General features: G+C 41.0%; 3 protein-coding genes across 3 annotated transcripts; 1 reads left to right on the forward strand and 2 right to left on the reverse strand.

Annotated features, from left to right (window-relative positions):
* Window positions 1-445: 445 nt before the first annotated feature.
* LOC308327013 (heat shock cognate 70 kDa protein) lies at window positions 446-6,377 on the reverse strand. Its single transcript, XM_080780130.1, has 9 exons — window positions 6,269-6,377; window positions 4,869-5,078; window positions 4,034-4,239; window positions 3,802-3,954; window positions 3,093-3,648; window positions 2,604-2,806; window positions 2,208-2,406; window positions 1,399-1,631; window positions 446-909 (listed from the first exon to the last, which is right to left on the reverse strand). Exons 2-9 carry the CDS (start codon window positions 5,071-5,073, stop codon window positions 691-693), a joined length of 1,974 nt encoding a protein of 657 aa, XP_080636256.1. The 5' UTR covers window positions 5,074-5,078; window positions 6,269-6,377; the 3' UTR covers window positions 446-690.
* On the reverse strand, window positions 5,768-14,154 carry crtam (cytotoxic and regulatory T cell molecule; the record flags this gene model as incomplete). The annotated part of the gene is made up of 13 exons (XM_080781075.1): window positions 14,088-14,154; window positions 12,492-12,632; window positions 12,131-12,283; window positions 11,717-11,836; window positions 11,426-11,587; window positions 10,091-10,300; window positions 9,272-9,349; window positions 8,721-8,792; window positions 8,349-8,492; window positions 7,937-8,023; window positions 7,725-7,817; window positions 6,269-6,351; window positions 5,768-5,803 (listed from the first exon to the last, which is right to left on the reverse strand). Exons 1-13 carry the CDS (start codon window positions 14,131-14,133, stop codon window positions 5,768-5,770), a joined length of 1,425 nt encoding a protein of 474 aa, XP_080637201.1. The 5' UTR covers window positions 14,134-14,154.
* A 1,158-nt stretch (window positions 14,155-15,312) lies between these two features.
* Window positions 15,313-21,288, forward strand: LOC308326498 (heat shock cognate 70 kDa protein-like). The gene is made up of 9 exons (XM_080779397.1): window positions 15,313-15,374; window positions 16,434-16,645; window positions 17,079-17,284; window positions 17,425-17,577; window positions 18,228-18,783; window positions 19,190-19,392; window positions 19,869-20,067; window positions 20,335-20,567; window positions 20,967-21,288. Exons 2-9 carry the CDS (start codon window positions 16,441-16,443, stop codon window positions 21,162-21,164), a joined length of 1,953 nt encoding a protein of 650 aa, XP_080635523.1. The 5' UTR covers window positions 15,313-15,374; window positions 16,434-16,440; the 3' UTR covers window positions 21,165-21,288.
* Window positions 21,289-21,816: the final 528 nt, after the last annotated feature.

The following is a 21,816-nucleotide window of genomic DNA, read 5'->3' on the forward strand; positions in this document are numbered from 1 at the left end:
AATGTTAATCCCATTTCATCCAATAAATCAAGTAATGAGCAGATAGATACACATTCTAATATCACATCATACCCTGGGCACACAAAACTTGACAGCTAGTTAAATTGTAATATTCCAACCCGAGCATAAAATGACAACTCACATTACCATGTTGTGTGGATGATCATGGCCCCCTAAATGATATGGGATGATTTTGTACTGGTATTCAGGTTAAAATGTAAACAGTTGAAGTTAACATGGCAGGCTAATCAAGTCCTGGTGGCGTTGTCAGGCCACAGTGGTCATGTTATAATTTTCTGATTAGCTGCAGCATTAGTGTACAGTCTTTTTTGTTCAGGCTGAACTGGAATACAACAAAGGGTGTGAGTCAAACATAAAATTATCATAGATGCATTGTCCAAAACTTGGGTTAAAAAAAAATAAGAATAAGTTGTCAAAACTAGGGTAGAGGGTTGTCATATTTTTATTTTATTTAGTCAAGACAAGTAGAAAACATTCCTGTATTAAATTAAACATCTTATTGTGCAAAAAACAAAAAAAAAACTTTTGGCCTGTTGACAAAATACAAATGTGATACCATCAAACCCCCATTTTAAAAATCACTCTGTAGCTCAACTGCCAACTTGAACTATGAGGGTTAAACTTCTTCTCTCAGGAGGAGGAGGTAGTTGCTTGTAAGTGCGGAATGTTTTAGTCGACCTCCTCAATGGTTGGTCCGGATGATCCACCGCCACCGGGAGCAGCACCGCCTGCTCCAGGGAAGCCACCAGGCATCCCTCCCATCCCTCCCATACCTTCAGGCATCCCGCCTGGCATCCCACCTGCACCCTGGTATAGCTTGGTGATGATGGGGTTGCACACCTTCTCCAGCTCCTTCTGCTGATGCTCATACTCTTCCTTCTCTGCAGTCTGTAACGAAAGGCAAGGGAAATGGAAAGGTAAGCCTCACGTGTTATTCAAAGGCAGTAATCAGGCCTCTGATTACTGATTAGCAGTAATCAGAGGCCTGCAACTTTTATTATGCCGTTTATTCTATAGATTACAGAGAAGCACATATGACATTTTCATATTGATCAGTTCAACTGCCAGCCCTATTTCTACTTGATCACTCAGACATCCAAGGAAGGTTTTGGGCCATCTTTGGTCTTTCAACCTCTGGTGGAAACTACGAAAGGCAGGAAAAAACGTCATCACAGTGATCCAGCCCATTTTAAACGACAATTTGTAGCTTTAATGAAACGTGTTTGTTAATACAATAAAACCTGTACATCTGCAGTAATTTGGGGTAGTGTTGTTCAGGTTATTGAGCTGTATTGTACAACTCAAAAGCTACCCTGCATCAAGCAGGCATTCTGTAATGTTTCACAAGACAAACATGTATTCTATAAATATTCATACCTGGTTCTTGTCCAGCCAGCTGATGACCTCATTGCACTTTTCCATGATCTTCTGCTTATCCTCGTCACTGATTTTACCAGTGAGCTTCTCATCCTCGACGGTAGACTTCATGTTGAAGGCGTAAGACTCCAGAGAGTTTTTAGAAGACACCTTATCACGCTGGACATCATCCTCAGTCTTGTATTTCTCAGCATCCTGGACCATGCGCTCAATGTCGTCTTTGCTGAGACGACCTGGGTACACAAGACAAGTGTCAAACTACATTAAAAAAAAATGTCTTCATGTCTGACTGCACAACTCCATCATCGAACCGGCTACCAAGTCTTGGTATCTGCAAATATCACATCATGTCGAGGCCATTTCGACTACAGCTGTTACTTTTCTATTAATTTGTCAGTTATTCTAGATTACTCTTCCATGAACTAATTTTTTTCAAATTGATGCCACAAGCCCCATTTCTACTTGATCACTCAGACATCCAAGGAAGGTTTTGGGCCATCTTTGGTCTTTCAACCTCTGGTGGAAACTACGAAAGGCAGGAATAAACGTCATCACAGTGATCCAGCCCATTGTAAAATTTGATTTGAAACTTAAAAAACATTTTAGGAATCTGTATCGTAGAGTAGTACGTTATTACAATAAAACTAGTAAATCTGCAGTTCGGGGTTGTGTTCAGGTGATTCACAAGTAGAGTATTGCACAACTCAAAGCTCAATAGCCATCTGCATTAAGCAGGCATTCTGTCTCCACTCACCGGTAGAAATGTACACGAATTTAGTAGGTAAACAACGGTTTTAATTTCTAAGTACCTTTGTCGTTTGTGATGGTAATCTTGTTCTCCTTTCCAGTGCTCTTGTCAGCAGCAGACACATTCATGATGCCGTTGGCGTCTATGTCGAAGGTGACCTCAATCTGAGGGACACCACGAGGGGCAGGGGGAATTCCAGTCAACTCAAACTTGCCCAGCAAGTTGTTGTCCTTGGTCATGGCACGCTCACCCTCAAATACCTGTGGGAAGCATGGAACATTAGCGCCACATGTACAAATGAACAGATATGACAAACAATATCTATGGAATCGCTCAGACATCCAAGGAAGGGCTGGGCCATCTCTGGTTTTTCAACCTCAGGTGGAAACTACGAAAGGCAGGAATAAACGTCATCATAGCGATACACAACAATACTGAGAAAAGACATGTTCCTCACCTGAATGAGCACACCAGGCTGGTTGTCCGAGTATGTGGTGAAGGTCTGGGTCTGCTTGGTGGGGATAGTTGTGTTACGTTTTATCAGGACAGTCATGACACCTCCAGCGGTCTCAATACCCAGGGACAGGGGGGTGACATCCAGAAGAAGCAGGTCCTGGACATTCTCAGACTTGTCACCAGACAGGATGGCAGCCTGGACAGCTGTGGATGACAAACATGTACCGTTTAAAATCACCATGTACTTAATAAAAGCCAATTTACAGCCAGTGGTCAATCAGTGCACAATTACATTAAACTTCATGATGGGTTGTACAGAATAATATTCTAATCACTCAGACATCCAAGGAAGGTTTTGGGCCATCTTTGGTCTTTCAACCTCTGGTGGAAACTACGAAAGGCAGGAAAAAACGTCATCACAGTGATCCAACCTATATGACACCCCACATACAAACCGGTAGTCTTACTTGGAATAGAAGCCACAACTCACCAGCTCCATAGGCCACAGCTTCATCAGGGTTGATGCTTTTGTTTAGCTCCTTGCCATTGAATAAATCTTGCAGCAGCTTCTGGATCTTGGGAATGCGAGTGGAGCCACCAACCAAAACGATGTCATGGATCGTACCCTTGTCCATCTTGGCATCACGGAGTGACTTCTCCACGGGGTCCAAAGTACCACGGAAGAGATCGGCGTTCAGCTCCTCGAAACGAGCCCTAGTGATGGACGTATAGAAGTCGACTCCCTCGTACAGAGAGTCGATCTCAATGCTGGCCTGGGTGCTGGAAGACAGAGTGCGCTTTGCCCTCTCACATGCAGTGCGTAGACGGCGGACAGCCCTCTTATTGTCACTAACGTCCTTCTTGTATTTGCGCTTGAACTCTGCAATGAAGTGGTTGACCATGCGGCTGTCAAAGTCTTCCCCTCCAAGATGAGTGTCTCCGGCAGTGGACTTCACTTCGAAAATGCCATCCTCAATGGTCAAAATGGACACATCAAAAGTACCACCACCGAGGTCAAAGATGAGCACGTTCCTCTCAGCACCAACCTGAAAATTAGTTCATAGTTAGAGCACTAAACAGAATCTAGTATCAAAAGAGCAGTACTGTGCAAACTGCAAAGGTCAATTTATGTGCCATTTTGATCATGTTCACAGCACTGTGCAACTGGAGAATAAACCCCAAGGTATTTGGACAAATACCTTTTTGTCCAAACCATAAGCAATGGCAGCGGCTGTTGGCTCATTGATGATTCGGAGAACATTCAGACCAGAGATGGTGCCAGCATCCTTGGTGGCCTGGCGCTGAGAGTCATTGAAGTAGGCAGGAACTGTAATAACTGCATTGTTTACAGTCTGGGGAGAGAACAATCCAGTTAGTTTCATTACCTTCACGAACACCACATTACCAATTCAACCACTTGTTGAAACCTACCTTTCCGAGGTAAGCTTCAGCAATTTCCTTCATCTTCACCAGCACCATTGAAGAAATCTCCTCCGGGTAGAATTGCTTTGCCTCGCCCTTGTAGTCAACCTGGACTTTGGGTCGGGTGTTGTCATTGACCACTGTAAAGGGCCAGTGCTTCATGTCCGACTGCACAACTCCATCATCGAACCTGCGACCAATCAGTCTCTTGGCATCTGCAAAGCATCAGAAAATATCACGTCATGTTGAGGCCATTTCTACTACAGTCGCAACCATTCATTACTTTGCCAATTCTATTGGCAACTTTTTCCTCAACTCAAATTGATCAATTGGCACAGCCCTAGTATTCTACTTGATCACTCAGACATCCAAGGAAGGTTTTGGGCCATCTTTGGTCTTTCAACCTCTGGTGGAAACTACGAAAGGCAGGAAAAAACGTCATCACAGTGATCCAGTCCATTTTAAATTGGGAACTTTGTGGGGAATCTGTATGGTGGAGTATGTTAAATAAAACTAGTACATCTGCAGTTGTTTGGGGCCGTTGTTCAGGTGATTGACAAGTAGAGTATTGCACAACACAAAAGCTACCTTGCATTACACAGGCAGTCTTCCGCTAACTGGTAAAAATTGGGGTTAAACTCGATGAAGTATTTTAGTTTTAATATTACCCGTTGGATAAGCAAAATGTTTACAACTTCAACCCCATTTGTAGCTTTGTGAGCTTGCAGATCAACCCATTTGTCATTTACATTACATGGGGCATAAGAGATTAAGTTGGTGAAGGTGTGGACTGTCTCCGGACAGATCACACATTCTAATCGACATGTAAGGCGCAAACCCTTACCGAAGACTGTGTTGCAGGGGTTCATGGCAACCTGATTCTTGGCGGCATCTCCGATGAGCCTCTCGGAGTCTGTGAAGGCCACATAACTGGGTGTGGTCCTGTTTCCCTGGTCGTTGGCAATGATCTCAACCTTGCCATGCTGGAAGACACCCACACAGGAGTAGGTGGTTCCCAGGTCAATGCCCACTGCTGGTCCCTTAGACATGTTTCCTGAAAGATCATAACAAGATTATCAAAAAAATGCTTTGTCATTACAAAACCTACAGTCAGTTTGTTCTTCCAGCCATCTCTTGAGAGAGCTACAATGATGAATGAACACATTAGAGTTAATTGTAGCCTACTCTGTTGGGTCTGCATTTGCCACCATCTCTAAATTGAGCCACTTAACTTAAGTCAATAAACTGTTGGGATTGCACATGTCACTAGCACTCATGCCCTGGGTGTGCCAATATGACATTTGAAGCAACTGGACAAGTCCCAGCAGGGCACGAACACTTTACCAGTTTACGCCCACCATGAGGTCAAAACAGGAAGGAAACTGCAACTTCCTCACAAAGCCTGGCAGCTACACTGACTCTCAGCCAAGAGTGACATATTCATGAGCAGCGATGTTACCGCCTTATGACTTTTGGCAGTCCTACTCAGCATTACACCATCAACGACAGTCCATTTTATCAAACCAAATGTGATCATTTAGAAGGGCATTCATCAGGTTAAGCAATTACTGAACTGAACTTACACATCAACAGGTCATATTTTAACCAAACATGGGGCAGATCACGTCTCCAACGTCAACAAACTAGGTAAAACAAAGTTTAATTTGAGACAAATTGTCTTTTAATCAATTGAACTGCTAGAGCCTTATTTCTACGTGATCACTCAGACATCCAAGGAAGGTTTTATGCCATCTTTGGTCTTTCAACCTCTGGTGGAAACTACGAAAGGCAGGAAAAAACGTCATCACAGTGATCTTTTCCGTTAGGCCAAGTAAAATAATCAAGTGAGGGACACGATGCTTACGGTACATGGATCTCCTTGTCATGAACGAACAAGAGATGCCCATTAATGGCGGGGTTCAGACCACGTGGTTAGATGTTCTAGAACATTCTATACTACAGCTTCTTATCGAGCAGAGCCGGCACTCGGTCGCAACAAACAGTCATTTAGCAATGCTATCTACTTCTATTCAATCCACAATGTCGGTGGATATCAAGACAAAAACAGCACGATTGTCTTTCGGATTGTTTCAAGCCAACAGCCGATATAATGCCGCCATCATGAACGGGTCATTGTTAAATCGTCGGGTACTGCTAACTTTTACCGTTTGAAACAACACTTGGCAAAGGTTACAGGAACGCTGACTGCCGTTTCAGAAGATGATTAAATACGACGAGACTCACCAGATATTGGCAGCCGCTGATGAATTTGGTGGAGTTATTGGTTGAGTTGCGCAGTGGCGAAGCTGCTGCTGTACGCCTGGAGCCTGAGAGTGAAAGAAAGAACTCCACCGTGGGTCTTCTATATGGCCGGCCAAAGCAGCCAATCACACGCCGAGGCTTCAGCTGTTTCTCAGCAATGCACCAATGACCTAGCCCTTACGTCACCAGGAAATACATGTGATAAGCCAATCGCCATATAACATTATTTGATGTCCCTCCCACTTCCTGTTAGGAGTATCCGCCTATCTTTTGGCTGCCTGAGTTTCATAATTCCATAACCATTGTATAGTGTAACGATAGAGTAGAGTGTAACCACATGGTTTCCTGTAGGCTCAGTCATTGACTCATTGATAATGAATAAATGACTCATTGTTTTTTTCCACTCTGAAAAAAGTCCACACCAAACAAGTTGCATGTTGTTGTTGCAACTTGCAAGGAGTTGCAATGCATTGGAATGGAAATCATTGCTGTGGACGGGACTTTAGGTTAGGGTAGGGATCTGTGGAGGGCCTTTGGGCCTTGGGGCTAGGCCTGGGCTAGGCCTATAGGTCCCCTATAAGGGGTGCAATTGTTTTTCCTCCACTGACTGACGTGACCGTCAATGCTAGGGAATACAATAAATATGTCTTCTTTACATATTCAATTTTATTTATTTTAATTTATGGACAAGCGGTTTGATATTTGATGTTTGGTATTTGATATTTTCGGTGGTGAACTACAACATGATGTCACGAGCCACGGTGAAGAGCAAAACCACCGCCACCGCTCCAGCCCTTCTCTCTGTTTTTACTCACCACCGCTCAACGTTATTTCAGCTCCGGTGGTCACCTTACCACCGAAAATCCAGACTATGAATAGGCCTTTAAGGGTCCATCTTGTAATTCTTGTTCCTAACTATATCCCTAGTTAATATCAAGTATTAATTTAAACTGCTTTCAACCAAATAAAAAAGGCAGAAAAAGCCTTTAAAATGTGTTGCTTAAACAAAATATTAGTCAGACCTATACAAATGTATAGGCCTACCTGAAATGTGACAGCAAGAATGTGTATTTTTATACTGTTAATAGTGATTGTTGTTATAGGTTATTGTTTAATTGTATTAATCTGAGATGTCACGTGACATTCTATTCAGCTGTCAAACATAACAAACTAGTAATTACTGCACAAACACAGATAAGATTGCTCATATAGTTTACTTTATTTTAATCCTAAAAGTAACACATTTATATAGGTCTAAACAACATTCTTATAAAAGTAAAATAAAGTAAAATCATATTATTTATATACAATTATGCACATTATTTTACAGGCAAGTCATTATGGGAATGTTCACAACAATGTCACAGTTCTGTCTCTTTAACATGTACATTGACAGAACCATCTGTTTGTGGGGTGATATGAGTATCCCTTTGTATACTTTCAGCTGCTGACTCTTCAGTAGTATTTGGTGCTTCGGTTATCTCTTTTGGCTCCTGAGTGACATATGTTGTGAATCCTGTGCTGAAAAGACCTGTAGGGAAAAACATTTCACAACAAATTATATAAAAAAAAATAACATCTTCCACTTTGACTACTTTGAGACCCTTTCTGTATTTGTTTTGGTCAGGTGGCTGAAGGCTAATATTTTACCTCTGCTCTTTTGCCCCTGGACTTGCTTCTCTTCATGGCTTGATTTGGATTTACTGCTATCCATTGACTGATCTGACTCTTCATTTTCTGCAAGAATTGGAATAACAAAATATTTTTGACATTTCAGAATGGCATAACATGAAACAGATGCACACAACCACATGTCTTGAGTTTAATGTCTTTATTTTTCTAGTAGTAAGTTTAGTTTAACATATTCAGGTGAACTCTTTTTGGACGTAGAACAATGAGAAAAAGAAAAAAAACGTGATGATTGTACTGTACATTGGGCTTTTAGATTCTGAGACTACACCAGCTTTGAGCAACCTATGTGCAAAAGGGTCAAATCAGCCCTCAACGGCATACTTACTGACGTAATGGAGAATAGTAAATGTCCAACATAATTTTCACTTACCTCTTTTCCAGAGGATGTGCGCTCTCCTGAGTTTGATAACAAAGAAAATTACTACCACTAAAAGTGAAAATATCAGGCATGTCACCAGAAATACAAGCACAGATGAACCATTTCCTTTCTGCCTTGCCAGCTCATCAAAGCTATCTGGGAATGAATAGAAATATATACACTCATGTTACCCTGTGTTTCGGTCAGACATAATCAATCTCCTGAGCACTACTGTAAAATACAGTGGTTACAAATGGAACACTGAGGATTTTACTGTGTATATACAATACACCAATGTGTGTACGCATAATCATATTATCGAATTGTCATTTTGTCTCTGAAATGAGATGCCGACGATGATATGGCACTGCAGGCTTGACTTACCAATGGTAATGTTGCTTGATGTACCATTATTCGATGTGGCTCTATTTGTTACATCATATACATGTGTCAGACCTGTTCAGAATTAAGAAGAGTCATTACACTCTCAATTCAGTACTTTTTGGGGCTTTTTGCCTGTATTGACAGATTTACAGTAGTTTGACAGGATAGGGGGAGAGAGATGGGGGGGGGGGGGGCGGGGGGACACACAGCAAAGGTCATCGGGATCGGGACTCGAACCCGCGACATGCTGTCAGGCTGGATTACCAGACTAGGTGCCTGGACTGCTCGGCCGGCCCATGCTTCAGTTCAGTCAGGCCAGGAGGCTGCAAAATGCATGCTTATTGTAGACATGGTGATTCACTAGCTCTGACCCATAGCATTAGGAGTTCTCCGTCCTTCTTGCTTTGGACCAGAGCTAATGATTCACCACTAGATGTTGGGTACCCAATGATGACTCTGGTGTAAGTGGCTGAAGTTTAGTCTACAGTAGATCCCTATCTCAATGGTCACTTTGGTCAGTAATCTACCTGTAGTTGACCCGAGCTTCATACCTGTTATGTTGGTTACGTTGGTGACAGTAGTGTTGTTGTTTGTAAAGGTTGAATCAGGTAGAGAGCTCTCTGAGTCATCTGGAAAGAAAAAAAATAAGATAAGAAGGCCTTGTAGTACCACAAAGGTACATGTATGCTGCTGGAACAAAAATGTTGACTGTTACAGCTCCATAGATAAACATTCAAATTGACAGTTTGAGTTATTAGTGCAACATAGCCTGAATGGCACAAAGAATACAACTATCACTATCATCAACAATCTTTTTTTTTCCTGAGCTCAATTGCACCCCAAAAAAACGGAACTTTTAACATTCAGTAGATTTTCTGTGGTCTGGGGTTTTCTGGCTCAAACAAGTGCTGTGATTTGCCTGTGAGGTAAGAGTCCACAATATAGGACAGGAATATTCCAGCAGATGTCACTGCTGAGGGATTTAGGCTTCAGAACACACAGACAAAACCCCAGCCCACAGAAAATCCACTGAATGTTCAAAGTTCATGTTGTGTTTGTGTAATTGATGTCATAAAACCTAAAAGAAAAGCGAAAAATAAAAATGAAAATTAATGTCATGAAACCTTAAGGAAGCAGAACTGTACTGTGTGAGAACAATCGTACGGCTTTGACTTTGAACCTAATGTGGTCGTTTGAACGTGTGCTATGGTATGATTTATACAGCATTTGCAGCATATAGAATTTAGACATGTATTCATCTGTAATTCAATAATTCATTTTCTGGATCACATCTCTCAAATAGTTGAGAGATGTCACTCAAAATCTCATAGAAATGTAGCAGTTTTAGTTAAAATAGCTGCTTTACTCACAAATAGTGCTCAGATGTATTCCAGTGGTATATGTGATTGTCTCTAGACCACTGGAGCTAACAGTTGATGGTTCAGACAAGTCTGTAGTCTGCAGCTCTGTGGTTCCCTCAATTCTAGTCCACTGAGATGTTATTCTTGGTATGTCTGTTGACCTTTGTGATTGAGTCATAGCCGGTGATGTTGTTGCGATTGACCTTGGGAAATTTGGGGCTATAAAGAAGAGTTAATAAAATCATTTAGTAATCACACTATTACTGTAGAAACAGGAATCATAGTATCATATCATATCACATGTCTGCCTATGTGTGATAGGTATGAATTGTGGAATTTAATCGCTTCATCAATAAAAATAAATAAATAAAACGTTGAAATTATTGGTCAATCTAATAACATGCAGATACACATAGTGACCAGAATACTACTGTCAATCTAATAACATGCAGATACACATAGTGACCAGAATACTACTGTCAATCTAATAACATGCAGATACACATAGTGACCAGAATACTACTGTCAATCTAATAACATGCAGATACACATAGTGACCAGAATACTACTGTCAATCTAATAACATGCAGATACACATAGTGACCAGAATACTACTGTCAATCTAATAACATGCAGATACACATAGTGACCAGAATACTACTGTCAATCTAATAACATGCAGATACACATAGTGACCAGAATACTACTGTCAATCTAATAACATGCAGATACACATAGTGACCAGAATACTACTGTCAATCTAATAACATGCAGATACACATAGTGACCAGAATACTACTGTCAATCTAATAACATGCAGATACACATAGTGACCAGAATACTACTGTCAATCTAATAACATGCAGATACACATAGTGACCAGAATACTACTGTCAATCTAATAACATGCAGATACACATAGTGACCAGAATACTACTGTCAATCTAATAACATGCAGATACACATAGTGACCAGAATACTACTGTCAGTCCATTTACTGGAAAAGGGAATTCACTGAGGGGATTGACTTTCGCTACTTTCACATGATACTACAATACTGTAAATTCATGAGGGTCATGACTCATGATACTACAATACTGTAAGTTCATGAGGGTCATGACTCATGACGCAAGAGTACTTTCCCTGTTTTGTGACAGTTGAACAACACGTTCATGTTCCTCAAATTCAGGCTTCTATACAGTACATAGTTTCTAAAGAGAACAGGCAGGAGTTTCCCCAAGAACACCATTACTTTCATATTTGAGGAATATTATTTTCTAAAATTTCTAAAATTCCCAGAATTTGGTCAGATATTAGAAGAAATAATGTTTAAATTGTACTCACAAGCTTGTCCAATGTTAACAAAGTTGCTCAGCAATTCGCCATGCAGAGCTGGATGGTTAACAATGCATGTCACTGTGACTCTTTTCTCTACTGACTTAATGTGTAAAGTATCCTCTGAGGTATACTTTCTTATTCCGTATTCAACTCTGGAATGGGTCTGAGCTGTGGGATAGGAAAAGTAATTGGAAGGTATTAAGGCTGCTGGGGTTCCGAATTAATGAATGAGTTATGAATGAGTTGCATCTACACTACAGTAATACTAGATATTTACAAATACATTTGACAAATTACCAGCGATTTCAATCTTATTATCCAGGAGCCAGTATATTTTGGGAATATGATGGTTTCCTGCTGCAGAGCACTTGATGACACGCTTTCCATTCAATCGTGTTACAGCCATCTTTGGATAACCTAAAAGAAAAACATATATTCATTTCTTTGTATGTATGTAGCAATACATTTTATGGTTATGGTCATTTGATTTGTTTACTTGATCTATATATCAGTAATCAAGTGTTAATTAAAAAAATACATACACAATTTGAGTAATATAATAATAATAATGGATTTGTATTTATAATGCACTTTACATTCATGAAAATCTCCAGTGAGTTAACTGACACAACCAACTCAAGCAGATGTTTTTGCATCTGAGTGTAACCACTGCTGAACCCAATCATCATGAGGAACCCCTTTTCCACATACCTAATACAGTCACTTCCACAGTCTTCTCTCTGATAGGGTTGCTGTAATGAATACATGTATAGTTGCCTCCATCTTTGAAGGCGATTTTGGACACACTGATGGTGAATTCTGATGCAGACAATGTATCAATGCTGTAGCGTTTGTCCTTCAAGGCTGTCCATTTTTAATCAATGAAGGGTGAAGATGAAGGGTGAAGAAAAGATGGTTAGTGCTTCTATCAGTAACTATTCAAAGTGTTGTAGGCCTATACTCTTTGATTTCTGATCTAAACAAGATCTAATCACAATTTATGAGTATTGGCTCGATATTGATACCAAAACAGACAATGTAACACATATAGATTATACTGTACCATATCTACCTTTGTTGTGGTTGAAGAACATAAGAAATCCCTTTGGGTTCTTCCACTCCACATTGCTCTTGTGTGCATTTCTAATGGGGCATGTTAGGGTCAATGTTCTGCCTTCCATCACTGTTGTGTGCTGCCACACCGCAAGTGATACTGCAACAATCAATAATAGCGGTTCATTGTATGATTCAATTACAATTTAGGCATATTGTAGTAAATGAATAGTTTTGATGCCCGCTATTGGGCATTGAGCCAATGCAATTGTCTGTTCAGGTGCTGCAATTGGTTACCCAATGCAATGCAGTAGCCTAACCCTGCAGCCTCATACTGCCAATTAATTGCTTTTATCCATTCTCCCAATGAAAGTATGATCGAACTGAAAGAACCAGGTAATTTGCCAAAGAACAGGGGTGTCCAAAAACGACCATCAGGAACAAAATGTACTGGGGGCTGCATAGGAAACTGAGGGCAGGCTGTGTGTGTGTGTGTGTGTGTGTGTGTGTGTGTGTGTGTGTGTGTGTGTGTGTGTGTGTGTGTGTGTGTGTGTGGTGTTACAGCAAAGGAGCGTTAGAAGAATCTGTCACTGTAGCACAGCTCTAAATGAAGAAGCCCACTTTCACACATAAGCGTTAGAACCTGTCACTGGAGTGCACAGCTCTAAATTAAACAGCCCACTTTCACACAACATTCATCATCTCTGCATGCTGTTCTGACAGGAAGTCATGTGGTCATGATATGACTGTTGTGAAAGGAAAAGGTCAGGTGCGGTAAGTACACTATGGATGATCTCTGCTCTGGGTTGTGCATATGGGTGTACTGTATTCCTACGCTATACCTGCAAGAATGACAGCGTGTTTGGAAAATAAGTGTGGGGGCATAATGACATCACTGATGTTTGGTGGGCTTTAGATGCTCACGAAGAGGTTAAGAAATGTTCAGCTCTTTCACATGTGTGGGATGTTTTTTGAAAATCCCACACAGCGGCTCTCTTCGAACCAGAAGTGTTGGGGTCTACAGTAGTTGACTAGAACCAACACTGATTTTGTGCCCAACTTCTAAAACTATGCACTGTACTGTACAGTAGATTCTATTGCATTGTTAAGCCCAAATACGTGATGCTATTCACTTGCTGACAGTCTAGGCATAACTTAAGCTTTACTTTCTATGAGGAGTGGTCAGTATATAATTTAATTTAATGTATTTATTATTACTACAAATACTAGACTTTTACTGGGTCCCATTAGTTGGCTGCATCATCCGCATGATAAGGTATCATACTGGATTAAAATTTGCTGTAGGCTACAAACTATGGCATCTTCTGTCAATCCTGGGGCCACTGAATACCCACCAGTATATACAGCACTAGTGCATTAATCTAAGTTAACATAGTGCAGAATTCTCATAATGTAATGAAATAATACATCCAGTAGCTTTGTACTATAGATAAAACAAAATAATTCACTGATAAAACATAAAATAGCCATTTCCCCCAAGGCAAATCTATGTTTGTGTTTATGTCTTATTCTGTAATCATCTCTATGCCTATACAGTACATCATAGTAGTTTACAATGTAAAAAAGTAAAGTAGCGAAAGTGTAAAATACTCACCATTAATGAACAACGATAAGACAGTCAGTTGTTGCATTCTTACCATTTCTGTCTTTCGGTATAGATCAAGAACTCCACTCAGCAGCATTTCCTCAATGTTTTGTCTTTATGTACAACAGTATAGGGACCTTCCGTGACATCACAGCATACAGCGTGTGGTTTCCACAGACATTTTGATCCAAGTGCATGATCTCACATGACAAATTAAAGTAAGACATTGCTCTTAGCACAACCCCTCTGTATGCCTGTATGCCCATGTATGAATATCTGAGGCACTGCAGTCTCCATTAACTACTGTAGTTTGTTGTCTCAATTACTGTATATTGAAATTGTAAGTACAGTAAGTACTTAACCTGAGCCACACCATTGTTCCTCTGTATTTATATGGCTGAATGGCAAATAAAAAACTAACTCAAACTTTTATTTTTACTTTTAGGCTACTATATGTTTTGTTGTTGGGTTACTGCTCCACATACCATACAGTAGCCCCACATACAGTGCCAGTCCACATACTGGCATATAAATTGGTTTATGCGGTTGTATTCCTTAGAAACCGAACTTTATAAACATATTACACAGCAGTCACTAAAGGACATGCAATGATCAAGCTTGTAGATCTGCCAAAAGATTCTCAAAATATTTATTAGAAAACTGGAAACATTCTGCATGAGTGTCTTTTACTTTTGGTGCCAATACTGCCAATTTTGTATTTTTACTCTATCGGCAAAATGTTGCATTCCGGGCATTTACTTGTAGGCCTAGGCTATTTAATTCTACTTTGCAGCATAAGAAGCATTGATACTTAAGTTAAGCAAAGCAAATTGAGTATCTCCATCAGTGCATTTATTTCGTTTTACAACATTGACACGTTGATTGACTTTATTTATAATTTGAATGTTTCATTCTCGTCTTGCAATTCATTCAGATAATAAGCCGCCCCACGACTCCCACCTCCCTTTTATATTTGAACGTAGTAACCAATCAGAATAGGAGGGATTTTATCGAACGCAAAAACCGAACCAGGCAGAGACAGGTGGCATAAGCGCCCATGGCTATGTGAGGCTTTAAAAGAAATCTGATTCCAGATCGGTTTGGCACTTAGCGAATATGCTGGAAGTGCACTATGCATAATGCAGGTACAACAAGGTCTTTCTGGAAGGTGATTGGGTCATCATAGGCTACTTATCTCCAGAGAGAAGGATCTGATACCAGCTCACTCACTACACACAGTCAGCAGGTGGCGGACAGGCGGAGACAGTGAACAGCATCACACAACCCTTCATTCGGGTAAGTGAATAATGGTCATTTGAAAATGGTCGGGAATTGTTTTTTTCATCAAGTATATCTCTATATCCACAAAGTTAGAACACATTATTTAGACAAATATGGTCCAGTATTTTGACCGTCTTAAAAGAGTAAATCTGTATTTGTGATTTCCGGACATATATTGCATGTATACGGTTTAGGTTTACTTCAGATTGACAAAAGACAGCCTTATCAAATACACCAGTATCCTAATCAGTAACGCTTGCAAATACGGTAGTATAATAATTCAATTTTGCGCATAGCTGCGGGACAGTAGACTGAGTAGAGTAGCCTATGGCCTACTGCAGCAAACTGTCCTTCAGATTAGAAAGTCGGCTCAATGGGGGAGGACGTGTCAGCATGTTTCCTCCGTCCAGATGGTCACAGGGATCAGCTTTGTTTAAGTACCTCGAAGGAGCTGAGTGATGTTGCAAATGCGCGTTGAGTTAGTGCTTACAATCCCCAGCAATGCATTGCGCAACAAAGTAAGGGAAGAAAATGTTCATGTGAAAATGATACATTTTTATATAGGCCTAATTTAATTTATCCAGTAAATTTAATTAAAGTCTATAGCCTACCCTACCTGGCTGGAACTATGTATGAATGAATTATGCTGTGCATGAATTATTTGTAGCCTACATCATTTTAAAAAGGCGAGTTTTCAAGCTGCTCATGAGTCATGCCATATAAATAATGCCAGTCCTTATAAGAACTAAGTAGGCATAGCATCTCGCCATCTCCACATTTCTTCAGTACAGAATGCTTTCCTCAGCAGTCAGCAGCCTGATGGCTTCCTTGGCAGATGGCTTATGAAAAGCACTAGATGCTTAAAAATAAAAAAATATAATTAGATCATCATCAAAAGCCTTTTCTTTTGTACTTTAACTCTTGTAAATTGGTGAGTTGGCTTGTTTCAACATAGACCAAATGACTCATCTATAATTTAGTGCAGTCAGTGTCTCTAGTTAGGATTTATTGCCCCCTACTGGAATAATACGAAATACTTTCATTTACTAAACATTGTCTCCTTCCTTTTCCCAGAGGAATCATGTCCAAAGGAACAGCGGTTGGCATTGATCTCGGAACTACCTACTCCTGTGTGGGTGTTTTCCAGCATGGAAAGGTTGAAATCATTGCCAACGACCAGGGCAACAGGACTACTCCCAGCTATGTGGCTTTCACTGATTCTGAGAGGCTCATCGGAGATGCAGCTAAGAATCAGGTTGCCATGAACCCCTGCAACACAGTCTTTGGTAAGGCTTATTGCTGGAAGATGGGATATGATTGTCATGAATGAATTGATTCAACCCAGCTATTTTACGAAAAATTTTACGAAGGGACTAGTGGACAAGAGAAGAGATCCAGTATAAGTAAAAAGTACACAAGTCATTTTACACTTGGTTGCATGCTGAAAATAGCAGATCTACAAGCTCACAATGTGTTGCGTTGTGTGAACTTGTACCTCTGCTATTTTCAGCAAGTGTAAAATCAGCCATTACGATGGCATCAAGGCCCACCAAAATACATTTTAGTCTAAAACTAGACGCTAAAACATTCCAGATGACTAAAATGTGAAAACTAAATCAAAAGACTACAATCAAAATTTGCTGTCAAAATCAACACTGAATGGAATTGCCAACAGCCTCCACTAGCACCAACAATGTGTATTTTTTGTGGAAATTACAGATGCCAAGCGTCTGATTGGAAGACGATTTGAGGATACAGTCGTACAGTCAGACATGAAACACTGGCCATTCAATGTTATCAGCGATAGTGGACGCCCTAAAGTGGAAGTTGAATACAAAGGTGAAACCAAAAGCTTCTACCCAGAAGAGATCTCATCCATGGTGCTCGTGAAGATGAAAGAGATTGCAGAGGCCTACCTTGGGAAGGTATGTTTAGAAAACAATAATGTTGATCATTCATGTATTGAGTTGTACTTGAAATGTACTGTAATTCTGCAAACTGTTAATAAATCAATCAAAATTCGTATGTTGCAAAGTGTACTAACAACAAATTTCATTTTTTATAGACTATATCGAATGCTGTCGTCACAGTCCCTGCATACTTCAATGACTCTCAGCGCCAAGCCACTAAAGATGCTGGAACAATCTCTGGTCTCAACGTGTTAAGAATCATCAATGAACCAACCGCTGCTGCTATTGCTTATGGCTTGGATAAGAAGGTGTGAAACAAAGTAGCCTACTTACAACGCAGAGTTCACAGACATATCCTAACCACCCCTCACATTTTACGATTTAGGCATTTAGCAGACGCTCTTAATGCAGAGCGATTTACAGTAAGAAAGAACAAAAACATGGTAATACATCAAATACATGAAAATAGTCATCATGATACAACAGGGGAATATCTATATAACGAAACTATGCATATACACTATAGACTAGTGATATATGTCTACATGCAATGCTATCTAAGTTACATAAGTTGAGAGCCTATGCATACATGTCGTCGAAGCTAGGGCAAGTGCTACGGGCTAAGACGGAGTCTGAAGAGGTGGGTTTTCAGACTACGGCGGAAGATTGGGAGTGAGTCTGTAGTTTTGATTGCAATGGGAAGTGCATTCCATAGTTTTGGACAATTGAGCTGTGTGAAGCGTGTGATTAGTCATGCATTATCCAATCTGAGAATCCCATTGTCAAATATTCGGGAAAACAGCAGCCCCTGACGCGAGGCAACAGTCTGTCTTGAGAGACTATGCATTATCTGACTTGGGTATTGTTCTTGGGGAAAAAGGGGGAAAAAAAGAAAGGTTAGGAATCATGTGATTTGTTGGTATAAGTCTTTCAGCTGTTATATTTTCTTTCGTTTCAGGTTGGTGCCGAGAGGAACGTGCTCATCTTCGACCTCGGTGGTGGTACTTTTGATGTGTCTATCTTGACCATTGAGGATGGCATTTTCGAAGTAAAGTCCACTGCCGGAGACACTCATCTTGGAGGGGAAGACTTTGACAACCGCATGGTCAACCACTTCATTGCAGAGTTCAAGCGCAAAAACAAGAAGGACATTAGTGACAATAAGAGGGCTGTCCGCCGTCTACGCACCGCATGTGAGAGGGCAAAGCGCACTCTGTCTTCCAGCACCCAGGCCAGCATTGAGATCGACTCTCTGTACGAGGGAGTCGACTTCTATACGTCCATCACCAGGGCTCGTTTCGAAGAGCTGAACGCCGATCTCTTCCGTGGTACTTTGGACCCCGTGGAGAAGTCACTCCGTGATGCCAAGATGGACAAGGGTACGATCGATGACATCGTTTTGGTTGGTGGCTCCACTCGCATTCCCAAGATCCAAAAGCTGCTGCAAGACTTCTTCAATGACAAGGAGCTAAACAAAAGCATCAACCCTGATGAAGCTGTGGCCTATGGAGCTGGTGAGTTGTGAGTGCTAGACTACTTGCTTGTGGGGGGGCTTGTATCACAGTGATGCAAGACCTGCCTGTCTTAGTTTCCATCAGAGGTTGAAAGGCCAATGATGGCATAAAACCTTCCTTTTGACTGATCAAATTTAAATGACTCGTCCAGTATGTGTACAGGATAATGTTCGACACATTCTCTTATTCTGATTGAGATGTGAAGTCAGACATGACACACTCGCCATTTGTGTATTTGAGAATTGTTGTTATACATAGGTAGAGGCCCATATAAGCCTTTTGGGCATCTTGCCCCCTCCAGACACCTTTCTTTTTATATTTTGTTTTTACATCAAGCAAATGAAGGCAATTCCTTTCCATACAAAGCACAGGACCAACTAAAACAGTACACGTTTGTCATCCACAGCTGTCCAGGCTGCCATCCTGTCTGGTGACAAGTCTGAGAATGTCCAGGACCTGCTTCTTCTGGATGTCGCCCCCCTGTCCCTGGGTATTGAGACCGCTGGAGGTGTCATGACTGTCCTGATAAAACGTAACACAACTATCCCCACCAAGCAGACCCAGACCTTCACCACCTACTCGGACAACCAGCCTGGTGTGCTCATTCAGGTGAGGAACATGTCTTCTCTCAGTATTACTGTGTCTATCGCTATGACGATGTTTGTTACGACCCACTGGGTCTAGGGAGTTTATGGGACGCAACAAAGGCAATGCCAAAAAGTTTTATTCCAGAATAGTTTGTGTGCATAAAGTGAATGGCAAATTGAGTGTCAAAGTGAGTTTAACATTGTTTAACGTAGTTAAACAAAAGCCTCATTTGGCATGCTTGACAAAGAACTCCATATATGGGCATAACAGGGACACCTGGTTGTCCAGAACCAGCACAAAAGCCTCTGCTCTGGACCTGATCACCCCTATATCTCTATATGGATCTGGCCTGATCTGACATCACAACACGCCACGGCCACCACTCTAGTTTATATAAAGTCAGAAATGCGATAAAATAGCTAGGACAGCTTTGATTCATTCCTTTTTATTACGTGGTAGAAATGAGCTTCCATACTAACATTCTATGCATCCCACAGGTTTATGAGGGTGAGCGTGCCATGACCAAGGACAACAACCTGCTGGGCAAGTTCGAGCTCATCGGAATTCCCCCTGCACCTCGTGGTGTTCCTCAGATTGAGGTCACCTTCGACATAGATGCAAATGGCATCCTCAATTGCTCTGCTGTCGATAAGAGCACTGGAAAGGAGAACAAGATCACGATCACAAATGACAAAGGTAAATAATGAAATGATGAATAAAAAAAAGTGGAATGTCCGCACAAATAAGTGAAAAGTGGAAGAAAAAAGTGGAATGTCCGCACACAATATAATTCTTAGCAGAATTATATCGTGTGCGGACATTCCACTTTTTTGTTCATTTAGTCACTTTTTGGGCACCGTATTCGTAAACTGGGATGTGCATATCGTTTTCCTTCTTTACAAATAATGAAATAATGTCAGCTTATTATGGCTAGTTCTTTGCTAAATGCGTTTGTCGTGACAGGACGTCTCAGTAAGGAGGACATTGAACGCATGGTCCAAGAGGCAGACAAATATAAGGCAGAGGACGACGTCCAGCGAGACAAAGTGTCCTATAAAAACTCTCTGGAGTCCTACGCCTTCACTATGAAGTCCACTGTGGAGGACGAGAAGCTCTCTGAGAAGCTCAGTGAGGAAGACAAGCAGAAGATCTTGGAGAAATGCAATGAAATCATTGGCTGGTTGGACAAGAATCAGGTAATGCTTGTCATGGAGTCGTTTTCAGATGAAGTCTGTGAAAGCCATAACGAGTGTCTTTTCCACCTCCATGTACTGTATATATGGGTAAATAAATATACAGTAGGTTCTACATATGGATTTGAGTTCTCCAGACTAGCTCATTGGCATGCATGTGATGATTTTTAGTTTTCAGTAAATGTTTAAATTGAAAATAGTAATAGTTTATATAGCACAATTCAGACAACATGTGTATGTTCTATGTCAGTGTGTGTGTGTGTGTGTGTGTGTGTGTGTGTGTGTGTGTGTGTGTGTGTGTGTGTGACAGACCAGATTATCAGTTCAACTGTTTGGAATTTTGTTCAAGTTTGCGCATGAGCACGATCTGACAGATTCATTCTTTTTTTGCCCTTTCTTCAGACTGCAGAGCGTGATGAGTATGAGCACCATCAACAGGAGTTGGAGAAGGTGTGCAACCCCATCATCACCAAACTGTACCAGACTGCAGGTGGAATGCCAGGTGGAATGCCAGGTGGAATGCCAGGGGGCTTCCCTGGATCAGGTGGTGCCCCTGCTGGTGGTGGATCCTCTGGACCAACCATCGAGGAGGTTGACTAAACACGTCTCCACTGCCTTTCCACCCTGGACAAACATGAAGCATGTAGTGTAGTCTACCACACCAGAGACCATATCTGTATGCAAAGGCTGGACATTGGCTGACGATGAATGAGTGAGAACTGAAATGGAGACATTGAATGTTGCCTGTACATTTTGAGTCCTGATGAATAAATTATTGCTGGAACACCAGCAATGATTGGATGCTCAGTGTTTTCATTATCATCTCATACTACTTTGAAGTACCACACAAGTTTCAAAATAGGATCCAAATTGCAACAAACCTGTAGGAGGTGGTATTAGGTGAATGGTCACCATGTTCTGCAGAGGAATGATTTCCTACATCCATTCCTACAACAGTTGTCTCTGGGTATTAATTCCATTGAATGGTTTAAACTAGTAGTTCTCAAACATGTCAAGGACCATGAATCTCAGAGCAAACAAATCATACACTCGGGAGTTACAGACCTGTAAGGGTTCACTTGGAACGCCCCTAAGGAACCCTGTGGGTCCCTCCTAGTCTAGACCCCAATTTTAAGTCCTCTGATTACTTACAATTTTTTTACAGATTAAGTCTGGATCAAAATACTCCTTTGCATCCCTTTTCAATTAGGGTAGAAGAAGGATATGTATGAAGGACCCCAATGGAAACAAG

The sequence above is a fragment of the Protomyctophum bolini genome (assembly GCF_963924005.1).
Source record: "Protomyctophum bolini genome assembly, chromosome: 13".
Lineage (NCBI taxonomy): Eukaryota > Metazoa > Chordata > Actinopteri > Myctophiformes > Myctophidae > Protomyctophum > Protomyctophum bolini.